The 12,870-nt window shown below is 32.8% G+C and overlaps 2 protein-coding genes across 2 annotated transcripts; one reads left to right on the forward strand and one right to left on the reverse strand.

Annotated features, from left to right (window-relative positions):
• The first annotated feature begins 363 nt into the window (after nucleotides 1–363).
• VGAT (vesicular GABA transporter) lies at nucleotides 364–6,100 on the forward strand. The gene is made up of 4 exons (XM_069128478.1): nucleotides 364–720; nucleotides 1,596–1,899; nucleotides 2,036–2,168; nucleotides 2,243–6,100. Exons 2-4 carry the CDS (start codon nucleotides 1,613–1,615, stop codon nucleotides 3,425–3,427), a joined length of 1,605 nt encoding a protein of 534 aa, XP_068984579.1. The 5' UTR covers nucleotides 364–720; nucleotides 1,596–1,612; the 3' UTR covers nucleotides 3,428–6,100.
• A 3,898-nt stretch (nucleotides 6,101–9,998) lies between these two features.
• On the reverse strand, nucleotides 9,999–12,532 carry Edem1 (ER degradation-enhancing alpha-mannosidase-like protein 2). The gene has a single exon (XM_069128619.1). It carries the CDS (start codon nucleotides 12,310–12,312, stop codon nucleotides 10,216–10,218), a length of 2,097 nt encoding a protein of 698 aa, XP_068984720.1. The 5' UTR covers nucleotides 12,313–12,532; the 3' UTR covers nucleotides 9,999–10,215.
• Between the last annotated feature and the right edge of the window lie 338 nt (nucleotides 12,533–12,870).

Here is a 12,870-nt window from a genome sequence, read left to right on the forward strand (position 1 = left end):
TTAATCTTTAAAATTCAAGCCTAATTAAAAAAGCGCTCGTTTAAATCGCGACCTCCTCTTACAAATTTCAATAGCAGTCTCGTCTTGTCAAGTGACCTTTTAAGATATCAACAGGAAATACATCTTTTCTAATATGAGGAGCTCCTAATACCAATAAAGCGACATTAGGTGCCTCAAGAAACAGCTAATCGACTCAGATATTGCAATACTAGATAAGATACGCATAGCGAGTCAGTCTTTGCAATCATTTTCTTTTAATTCGTTTCAAGTGGGGAGACGTGACTTTTAAATACAGTACTGACATGTCGAGAGATGTCTCATGGACCACATCGATCGAGGCTTGCGCGTTCGAGGGATGCTGGCCATATTCTTCGGATCTCCCAACCCCTGATACGCCAACCCCGTAGTCTATGTCGCGATTAAGGGCTCGCGATTAGGGACTCGACGATCGCGGTAGACCGTAGACGACCATGCGGTGTCGTAGCCCACGTAGTTAGACGGTTTCGACCCTTTATTTTCAAGTATTTCCGTTCTTCGGACTTGCTGCTGCTGGACCCTTTTTTAATTCAAGCCTTTCGTTACGCCTGGCAAGGAAATTGGAAAAAATAAAAAAAAAACGGGACGAGACTCGCGCTGGAGGAAGTTGCGTCTGTCGTCGCACTGTTCAAACGCCGCTAAGTTTCCCTGAATATTTTCGGGACGAATTTTATTCGTCATTCGGTAAGTGAAGCAAGAAATCGAGACTCCGGTCGATATTTGAGAGTACAAGAAATCAGGGGCAAACATTCATAGAAGAGACATCAGATACGTATATGAAAAGTTTGGAAGCGTACATGGAAAAACGATTAAATCGATTAAGAGCTTACGGAATACAATGAGGGATTGTCATTTAAACACGGGGTTCAATTACACGTGTACAAAGTATTTCCTTGTTAATCGAATGGAATTGTGTCGCGCTATATACTCAACCATTCCTCTCATTCAAGCGATTAAAATGACCTGTATATCGTGTGTTGCATCTGTTACTCTAATTATTTTTTATAAAGTGGCAGAGTTGGTTGAGTTACTCTAAAAAGAATCATTAAAAAATGCCCATAACTAATGCAAATGTCTTATTAAATTTTTTGAATACTAAAGTAATTGAATATTATAGAATTTCATTGCTCATTTCTATCGCTCATTTTATTATTTATTGCAAGATATGAACATTTATATATTTATATTACATTGATATTTCTCTATATTGGAATTTTACCAATTTTCGTAGGACATATGTATAATTCGTATAAATTGAAAGGATTTTGTAAGTATATCTGATATATAATATTTAGTATACTTAAAAACTGATAATGCTAATTGCCGAGTTACACCGAACAACATTACTCATCCGCAACAGTTGACAGTCATATTATGTATGTTATATTATAAATGATATCATAATATTTGTTAATATACAATTTAAATTTTGTAAATATAATGCAAATAATTAGCAACAATCGAGTATATTGCTTATTAAGATTTTCAAATGAGGGAATGCATAATTACTAACGTGAAAATTTTAACGAGGATTGTAAAAGCAGTTTGCCTACTTTCAGAAGCAACGAATTAAATAATGGCCAATTTTCGCGGATTCTACATACCATCCTTTGGGGCAACGATAAACGTTGCTTGGGAAACATTGAAAGCTAAATGGCCAGAGAATAGTCCGTGTATGGAACTTATTCGCGGTCCAGGTCCAGGTCAACGACAAACTCCAGGACAAAGTGGACATGCACAGTTCAAATCGTTGGACGAAGGTCATGATAACACGGAAATGATAACTATGAATGGAGATCAAGCATATCGGGAGCAGAATAATGTAGGCATCGCCGAGGACTCTTTCAGCTATCAACGAAACGGGTAAATGAACGTTTCCGCGTATGTATAGTAATAGATAAAAAGGACTCTTAAAGCTATTGTAAATTCGTTCTTCGGTATTCGATCGAAGAAAGATTCTTATGTAGGAAGAGCTCATACATGCGATTTAATTTCATAGGGACAAAATTAGAACAGGAAGTGTCAGTAGCGGTGAATTTAGCGAATACGACGAAGGTGGTGGCGAATTTGGTGGCTCAGGAGTAAAAATTAATGAATGGCAAGCAGCATGGAACGTTACAAATGCAATACAGGTATTGTTTATTCAACGACAGATTCTGGTATTTATACGATACCGCAGAATTAGATTTATTTATTCCATTTGCAGGGTATGTTCATCGTATCGTTGCCATTCGCCGTATTACGAGGTGGTTATTGGGCCATTGCTGCGATGATCGGTATAGCTCATATCTGTTGTTATACTGGCAAGATACTCGTTGAATGTTTATATGAATTGGATACCACGACTGGCCAACGCGTACGCGTACGAGATTCATATGTAGCCATTGCGAAAGAATGTTTCGGACCAACGTGGGGTGCTAGAGCGGTGAATATCGCTCAGATCATCGAATTACTTATGACTTGTATTTTATACGTGGTCGTCTGTGGTGATCTGATGATAGGCACGTTCCCCGAAGGCGCAATCGATACTAGGAGTTGGATGATGTTGATCGGGATATTTTTACTACCTCTCGGTTTTCTCAAATCCCTACAGCATGTCTCAGTCCTTAGTTTTTGGTGCACGATGTCTCACTTGTTCATAAACGCTATCATCGTCGGTTACTGTCTTTTAGAAATCGGTGATTGGGGTTGGTCCAAAGTAAAATGGATGCCCGATCTAAAGAATTTTCCAATCTCTCTTGGTGTGATCGTGTTCAGCTATACCTCGCAGATATTTTTACCTACGTTGGAGGGCAATCTGATCGATCGATCCAAGTTCGATTGGATGCTAAACTGGAGCCACATCGCGGCCGCCGCGTTCAAATCGCTCTTTGGTTGGATCTGTTTTTTAACCTTCCAGAATGACACACAGCAGGTGATCACGAATAATTTACACTCGCCCAGTTTTAAGGGTCTGGTAAATTTCTGCCTGGTCATAAAAGCCGCACTCTCCTATCCTTTGCCGTATTACGCTGCCTGCGAACTTCTCGAGAGAGCGTTCTTTAGAGGCAGACCCAAAACGATCTTCCCAACCATATGGACTGTAGATCGCGAGTTGAAAGTCTGGGGTCTGGCGTGGCGAGTTGGTGTGATCGTTTTCACCATTCTTATGGCGATCTTCATTCCCCACTTCAGCATTCTTATGGGGTTCATAGGCTCCTTTACCGGAACAATGTTATCATTTATATGGCCGTGTTATTTTCATTTAAAGCTAAAGAGAAACTCCATGGAATGGAGTGCAGTCGCGTACGATTGTTTCGTAATCTTTCTCGGTGTACTCTTCGGTGTAATCGGAGTGTACGATTCAGGCTCTGCCTTGATTAATGCCTTTGAAATCGGTCTGCCGTTTTGAACAATCACACGTGTGATTCAGCTCCCTCGATCTCCGTTTGTTTCTCCAACGGAAATAGAAACATGTAAGACGAAGAAGTAAGTGTAGATATACTGCTCAAGGGAATCAAATTTTATGACACATGTATCGAATATGCACTGTACGATAATATTCGTATCGCTTTTAACGACTGCAGTGCAATCCGCTTACGTATTCCCTTGAGAACATAACGGCGTCTATATTTTTGCTGGTTTCGAACGTTTTTTAACGTTAATCGTACGAAATAATAAAGAAAAAGATTCTAGTTGTGTGTCATCGACTAGGGAGATTCTATGAAAAAGAAAAATGTATATCTCTTCGATTGTTTGAATAGATATAACATACAGATTTGTTTAATTGAAAAGATTCGAGACATTTTGAGATTGTATATTTATATTCAACCAGAACTCACACATATCTAGCAGATGATCTATTTAAGGCGAGAAAATCTAGTAGAGAAGAAAAAATGAATTTATTCGCGTATACATTTTGGCTTCGACATGTGTCCTATCATCTTCGTTTGGGTTTATGTCTTCCTTCTCCTTGACAAAAATCGTCGACATTCAGGGGCTTTCTAGGCAACATTTAGACTATTTAGAGCGCAGTAAACGTAACAATATATTGCTGGTTGTAAGTGATCGATGTCTTCCACAATACGTTTACAAGCGAAACACACGGTGAATATTGTACGTACAAGTTAACTACTGTTACGCAGATTTCGGGATTTTATAATTACATTGCGGATCTTGTAATTTCTATCTACACGTTGACTACGCGCCGCGCCGAGGAGGCGTTGTTCGTTGTTAAATTTACAATTAGAGGTATTTAGTCTGCGGAACGTGTAAAACCGAGAATAACAACGTTTCTCATTACGATTACTTCAGGATCTTAGCTGCCAACACGTTAACAACAAATTAGTCTATTCTAACGTCTCCTCGTCGTGCAAGCGAATGCAAATATGTAACCAGTTATGTACGGATGAGTACAATTAGTTATAATAATCCAATGTCTTCCAAGGCCTTTGCAGGCCGCATAGATCACACTTAATTTAAGCAATACGAATGTAGCTAATGCAGTAGTTCGGTACTGCGAGATGTTCTTCAATTCAATTGTATCGTTAAATTGACTCAAATATTAGGTACTTAGCTTCCGAGATCTATACAAGTCTAGATCTATACAATTATTACTGTTTGAGCTGCTTCTCCGAATGTCCGCCAGCAATTTTGTCCGAACGTTTCGCTAGCATTATAATTAACTTCTTAATAAGCGTACCAGTTGATCCCTGAGGAAAAGGTTAATTTAGGGATTATCTAATTCATTTATATACATCTAGAAGCCATACAGCAATAATTGTTATATGCATCTTAGTGCAATCTTAGTTTTTACTACGTGAAAATATTTTATGTTTCTCGACTTCATTCTTGGTTAATGTTATAACTACATTTGTTCGTAATGAAAGTGTATGGTAATTGTTGGAAATATCGCGCGGCTATAATTAAGAGACTATAAGATACACATAAAGATTGGGCTTTTATTATTGAGTAGATGTTTTACGACCAAAGGAATACAGGTTGAATGAAATGAAAGGTAAAGCCGCTTACCGCTAATCGCACTTCCACATAATCACGACCTCAAAAGGAATAAAAGATAATATCATTATGACATGATCAGCTATCGTAAAAATAATATTAATGTTGCTATTTAGAAAGATTAACAGTTCTGTAACTTGTTATTTTTTTAATCTAGATATCAAATCTAAGGGAAAAGGGGGTAGGAGCATCTCGCAGTCACAATACGTTATTTAAATGAGATACGATAATATTCATGAAACGAGTCTTCCAATGATGTCTTCCAAGATGATAATAATAATTAATGTAATACGATCTATTGATCGAACGAAACCTTTGTCAATGATATTAAACGTTATATTGTGAGTTATAGAAGTTAAGCGTTAATTATTAAGGCTATGATCAAATTTAATGTATAAGTGAAATCATCTGCAAATTATTTCAACTAGTATTTTCCTTTCTTGAGGAATCGTTCCCTTCTTTACATCATCAACGTAGATAAATGGTAAAAAAAGTCAACGCAAGATTGATAAATTACATATGATATTGCCTTGTTATCTAAAAAAAGAGATTTTGGTATCGTATATATGTATAATGTATATGTATACATAGTATCGATCTTTTATTTTAAGAAGTATAACAAAGCTTTGATTATAATTGTCGACCAAAAAAAATAGACATTAAATAAAATTAGACAAAATGTCGTGCATGAAGATTACAATGATTACAAAAGGAAGTTTCTATTTCAAAGACTATAGTTAAAAAGAGGTTTGAATAATTATTATTCACCTTTGTGAGTACAATATTTTCAAAGAATAATACATACGTTATAAAGAATAATAAACAAAACTACACATGTTTCAATGTAATCGATGAATTTTTTTCCAACGGACCTTTAATTGATACAGTCCTTAAACAGACAATAGATATACATGTACTTATGATACAGTATTGTTTATCAATCTTACATATGCATTAATATTATTTGAATCTGGCTCGATTTATGGAACTCGATTCAAAACGATATACAGATGTTGGATTGTAATGAACGAAATGTTCGTTTCTAAGTTGAAATAAAAGCGCTTCTTTTTGACAACATAATTTTGTTAATAAACAGTATTCATCAATAACAATATATAATATTCATGTGCAGTATTTATTTTTATTTCCATTTTTTATACAGATTTCTTTTTAAGTACCATGACATTAAAAAATGTCAAGCTCCTTTTGTGTGACATTGAAATTCCCGTAATATTCTTTGCAAAACTTTAATCAACACTATGGAAACTAACAGTGCATGCATAAAAATATGTAATACATTTTTAAACGTATATCTATTTAATATATTCCCAGGGATTACGTTCGTGTATAAATTTGTAAATTTATAACGATCACAATATTTTATCAAGAAATAATAACCAAGATTTAAAATATATTCACATTTTTTGGCTCGATTCATAATTTATGTACCTACATATTCTACTAAAAAAAATTCTTTTGTTTTATTCTACAATAAAGTATATACATATGTATGCATCCGTATTTCATACGAAAAATAAACCATAAGCTTTTATGCGCTCAATAATTACAAAGTGATATTTAACGTGCCCTCATTTCATTGTCGCTGGTTGTTTAATCCAAAATCCCCATGTAGAAAATTGCTCTCCATTTTGTTCTTTATTTGAACCTCGAAATACTTTTATTTTTACACGTGGTACATCCCCTGGAAGAAAATAAATCTAGTCCCAAAAAGTGAATTAATGTAACCACTGGCACTTAGAAAAATTCGAATAAACTATTTTATAGAAACATAATTCGAACAGTGGAATTCTATATCTACAACATATAATGTAATATGCAAGAATAAGTCTTATTTCAATCAATTTATAAATTATTATTTGAAAAGTACATAGTATAAAAGATTATATTTTTAATCTTACCAATTTCCATAGCATCACTCTGCATAGTTGTTTTTCCTCTATTACCTTTTACATTCACAAATATTATTAAAGTGAGAAAACAAAGTAAGCTGACAATTTTCTAAAATAATACACAGACATTTTCACTTATAATAAAAATCATAATACATATTACCAATATTAATGATATGCAACTTACCAACGATTTCATAGCGATAGATGAAAATACAATGATATTTTCGGGTAGAACGAATCCTTTATGTAGTGATAAATAGTATTTGGAGCGTAACCGAATCAGATCTGTATGTTTTTCAGATACTTTCTGCTACAGAGAAAGTTACTTTTTAATAAATAAGAATGAAAACCTCGAAACATTAAAATAGATACTATTTACACGTTACAATGCAGACAATAAAATTTGCGGTTACTTCTTCTTATTTCACAAAAATTAATCTTTTTATTTAAAATTTTTTTAAATAGAAATCCAAGAATATAAGAACAGGAATCACAGAAATTTTCGTATTAAATTTAACAATTCATAAATTTCAATTTTTGTTCGTGAATTAGAAAACAATCTATCGACAATATACAAAAAGTAATTCTTATCTAATCGTCGTTTTGTGAACACGATATCCATTTAATGGAAAATATACGTCATGAAAAGTGGCGAAACATGAATTTACAAAAAGAATAATTACATCTATTTACAGTTGCTAGGTATTACACATATACTCTACGTACAATACGTTTTATATAATTTTTTGAACAGAATAGCTCGCGGTCTTCGTGCAGATGTTTGTCTTGAAAGGAATCACAATAAATGTAACCAAAAGTTATTATATTAATGTGTATTTATTGCATCACTGAAATACATTATTTTTCTATTATAATTGCATTTTACTTATACAATGCAATTAATTCAGTTTTTGTACAATGGATTATTAGGATTCTTTTGATTGGAATGGTTATCCAAATCTGCCTTCGTCCCTGATCCATGATATCCTGCTTGATGTCCTGGACCAGTAGGTGTATGAGTTGGATTACATTGTTTTGTTCTATTATCCTGTGATGCTTTGTCCATCTATTGAAAAAGAAGAAAAATACAAAAATATAATTTATTACGCGCACGTACAGAATACATGGATAGATTTTATTATGTTAGTATAAATTGATGTTGTGTGATATTATTCGTTTCACTGTTGAATTATAATTCCAAGCTAAGATATATGATAAAGACAAGATTAATGATAAATCAATTTTATAATTATTTGATTACACAATATACGGAACGGATTTCACCGAATATTAGGGTTTCAGCAGAGGAGGAATTAAATAAAGTAAAGTAAAATTTGTGACTTTTTTCTACTTTACTCAAAAATATTAAAGTCAACAAATCATCACAATCATCGTTACATAATCAACTAAATCTATATAATAAAAAAAGTAATTGGCAATTGACTAAGAATATAAGTATTCTTACAGACAAAACATACGAATTTATATTGATCTTACTAATCTAAATAATTTATTTTATATTCCTAAGAAAAATTCTAGCAACATACGAGAAGAGGAAGAAAAGAATAAGAAGAAATATATAAAATAATTATAAAAATGGTTTAAGATAAAAAAAATACACTTCACTTACCTTAGAATTGCGTAGTTTGTAGTTATGAGTGAAATTTCTTAAAGACGCTCTTGTGCTTTGGTAGATTAATCGTGTCTTCAAGCAGGTTCGATGCTTTATATATGCACATGCAATTGGGAAAGAGGGGATATGGGTTTCCCCTGAATCCTCATAGGGACTTTTACAAACTTTTATCAGAGAGGAAATGACGTTCTCATGCTTATAGTTTTTATTATTTCACAGTACAGGTACTCCATCATGCGGCCAACTGCTGAAGGTGGTCCACACTAGCATATACAAGAACCTATAACTTTAGTGATCTGCCCTGTTTTTTTGATCATAGTTCTACACTACAAGAACCTGTTTAATTGTACGGTTCTACAAAAAAGTTCATACCTACTTTTCTATTTACTTTTCTAGTGCATCATTCCACTCATCCATTATCGTTTGAAAGGGAATACTCTCTTTTTTCTATAAAGAAATATAGTAAAGAATTAATTTGTCTTTCTTAGGCAACTTACAATTAATTTAATTTTTGCGCGATTTTGTTATTCTCATACTTATCTATTTCGGATAGATATGAACTTTCTCGTAGAACCGTACAATTAAATAAGTTCTTGTATCGTGGAACTAAATAGGTTCTTGTCTATACTAGTGTGTAACTAAACAGAGCAGATCTCTAACTTCATAGGATTTTGTATATACTAGCATGGATCACCTTCCAGTATTGCCTGCGTGGCGCAGCACTTCCTCTCTGCTTTTATATCGGGGAATTTTAATTGTAGTAGCAACTGCTAAATGAGAAATACATCAGCCTTGCACGTTATTGGAATTCCCCATTTAGCGATTGATATACCGGATGATATTTTGCCATTTAACATAGCAAATTTTAATAATTATGATGCTTTGAATTTACAATTTTTAAATTCAAAACATTTATCCGTGAAATATATATTTACTTTTAATTTAATTTATGATTTAACATAAAATTTATATTTATACAGAGCCTGCACATATGAAACATAAATTTTATATTTGTATAGGTGATAAGTTGTTTATATACTATAAATTATAGCAGAGAGGAAATTTCCTCTTTGATCATAGATAAATAATTATTACAATTGTGTTACTTTGTAAAATATGTTTCAATAATTACAATTTGTTTACTTTGCTTCTCTCTTTTATTTAAACATATACCAAGCTATTATGTCTTATAAATATAGTACACTAACAAGCATATATAATATAGTTACCTACTGAGTAGTTATGTAAGGATTTGTTTTGTGTAGATTACTCATTGTGTAGGTTAGCTTTACTCATCAGAATGCATGAAAGTTCAAGATCACTGTTACGATATACAATAAAATTTTTATTCCAAACTTAATTAACTTATGCCATTGATTGCTAAAAATACGAAAATATAAGAATCGAAAATTCTTTCCTTTTTCAAACTGCTTCTTACGATCTATAATAACTAAAAATTTGATATTGTTAATTGTTAGTTCAATTTACGACAATATTTCGCTTAGACATGTATTTGCAAATGATATGTCACAACTTCATGGTCGTTAAAAATAATTTAAATATATTCATATCTAAGACAAAAGATTAACAGAAAATATACACATATACACTTGTATATACAATTAATATATAAAATTAAAAAAATTCTCCTATAATTGATATACGTTGTAGGAATGATTGAGATTGGCAAGATAAAAGCTGATAATTTATTTTTGCAGAATTATTTGTTGGATATAAATTCTTTTTTCGAATGTTCTCAAGCAATATTTGTGGTTCAAATCTCGATTTTATACTGTTTTGTTTGATAAACGATTCTGTGTTATTTTTCGTAGCAGAAGTAGGATAATGCCCATCAGAAGTAGTATAGGTTTCGTAAGTATCAATATTTTCACTGTCATCAGCTTTATAAATTCCTGAAGGAGGTGCAGCAACTTGTACTTTCAAAGATTCAGGTTCTTCCTGACAAAGACTTCCGGACAAAGCTTCAGGATTGTTTGTGTTTATTTTACTTTCTTCTTCTATTGCTATTACTTCATCTACTTTGCCATTTATAAGTGGCAAAGGATTGATTAAATTTTTGTTATTATTATTCTCTACATTATTTACAGAAGTGTGCCTCATTTCAGATAATTTTACAATTTCAATTGGTTTATCACTGTTTATATCTTTTATATCTTTTGGATACAAGGCATGCTCTATATTTTCCTTTTCTTTCACATCATTTACAGGAGTGAATTTCCATAACGTCGCTTTTTGGTCTGAAAATAAATTCTGACTTCTATGACAACAGTACAATGCTCCAGGATCTATGGGATGTGCTTCTGTATTAAAAATATATCCTCCTGCATCTACAATACATTGACCCCATTGTGTTTCTATAATTTCTCCTTTCTGACCAGAATTATGAATAAAATTATCAGGATCAAAAAGGAGATAAAGATATTTAGTTGTCTCTGCCAAGAAAAAAGACTCCATTCTATCAGCCTTTCGGTGATCCCTAACATCATTGATAGTTGCATAGCCACACGTAGTTTTAGCACTATGCTGCAAACTTCTTAATATATCTATTCCTACCTGTATGAGGTAAGGATCTCCTGTAGCTCTATATAAGTACATAACTGATTCTATGAGTTCTGGTCTTAACGGGTAACCTTCCCTGTTAGTACCTGCTTCTGCTTGTGGTATGTTATAAAATTCTGGTGTGAATCCAAATTGTTTCCAAACTCGATGATAATTGTGCAATGACTTCATTGCATCTCCAATTTCACCAAATAAACTTAGTACTCCGGGCCAATAGGCATCCAATGACTGAAACACCGGCAAAGTTACTTGACCTTTTGTCATAGAAACCCATAAATGCCAATCCTCTCGTCGAATATATTTCTCAATAGCAGCTTTGTGCTCATAAAAAATTGTCGCTAGTAATGGATCTTGGAATAATAAAGTGCCTTTTGCTAAATATTCAAAATAAGAGTCAACACCTGCACCAATTCCAGAATCCTGAGCTGTCCAATGACCTGTTAGTACATCTATATGATTACCCACTAATCCAATATTTGATTTATAATAGTGCAATGCTTTAATAGCATTCATAGCTACTTCTTCATACAATGGGTCCCCAGTTAATCTAGACAAAGTTCCAAATTCTAATAGAAATGTTCCGATCCCAGCAGTACATGTGATACTTGTTTCACCTTCAGGTACTCCATATTTCAAATTAACAGTGCCGTATGGCATTCCTGTTGGAGTGTCAAAGGCTGCAATTAAACGTTTTGCCATATCTTCTGCAAGGCGTAATAATGGACCATTACAAGGCCACCCTGGCTCTAAATTAATGCCTGCTTTACGTGATAAAAGATGAGCACTAAGTAATCCCCCCACTACTCTTATATTAGTTTCAAATACAGATACATTGATATTAGCCTCAAAATCTGCTCTAGCGCTTATAATTTCTGCTACACGTCGAAATTCAGAAAAATTACCCATTACAGCGAGGGTATCCAAAGCATCGATAAGTGTTAATGAAAAACTGCCCCATGTATCAAATCCATCACAACTCAATGATCGTAGTTCGTCATAGGGATAAGCGTATGTTAAATAGCTCGAATAAGCATGATCAAACATAGATCGTACTTCTTCCCTTAGAGTAATCAAATCTTTTTTCTCGTATTCACGTAGCCCATTTACCAAAGACAAAAAACCAAAACATAACCATGTATCAAAAAGATGCATCTTGATAATCAGTCCGTGAATGTTTATATTTCTTTATTAATTGAAATTTTATTAATCACAGTATATGTAAATGCATTAAAATAAAATGATGTTTTTAAACGTGGCATTACTTAACGAAGATGTTAAAAATTGTTAGAAACCGGCTTTTGTCTGATATAATATATGATACATGACTTATTCTTAAGTAATTTCTAGCTTGTTTTATAGCATGAAGTATGTTGCTTAAACTCATTAAGGGGAGGGGGGAAGATACATAATATTTACATACATAAATGTTAAGTATGTATATTTATCTAGTAATAAAAACATCCAAATACATATAAATAAACAGATTAAAGAATTTGTGAATTATTTTACATTCTATGTAGTTTTCATTACTGTATCATACTTTATTAATATACACTTATGCATATTAGCTTTTATTTTCATACATCTAAGTATATTGTAAAATTGATTAAATTATGTATTTAGTAAAATATTCAAATCTTTCACAATTCAACTTTTATTGTAGTTTAAAAAGGCTATTATGAGTGAGTGATAATAAAATAAAATAGTAAT

Source organism: Bombus flavifrons, chromosome 15 (genome assembly GCF_040668555.2).
Source record: "Bombus flavifrons isolate JBK064 chromosome 15, iyBomFlav1_principal, whole genome shotgun sequence".
Taxonomy (NCBI): domain Eukaryota; kingdom Metazoa; phylum Arthropoda; class Insecta; order Hymenoptera; family Apidae; genus Bombus; species Bombus flavifrons.

What these genes read in the sequence shown, in the direction of transcription:
- VGAT (XM_069128478.1), top strand. Translation starts at nt 1,613, where the DNA reads ATGGCCAATTTTCGCGGATTCTACATACCATCCTTTGGGGCAACGATA. An exon ending in TTCAGCTATCAACGAAACGG is followed by an intron (nt 1,900 to 2,035) that starts GTAAATGAACGT and finishes TTAATTTCATAG; the next exon opens with GGACAAAATTAGAACAGGAA. An exon ending in ACGTTACAAATGCAATACAG is followed by an intron (nt 2,169 to 2,242) that starts GTATTGTTTATT and finishes TTCCATTTGCAG; the next exon opens with GGTATGTTCATCGTATCGTT.
- Edem1 (XM_069128619.1), bottom strand. Translation starts at nt 12,312, where the DNA reads ATGCATCTTTTTGATACATGGTTATGTTTTGGTTTTTTGTCTTTGGTA.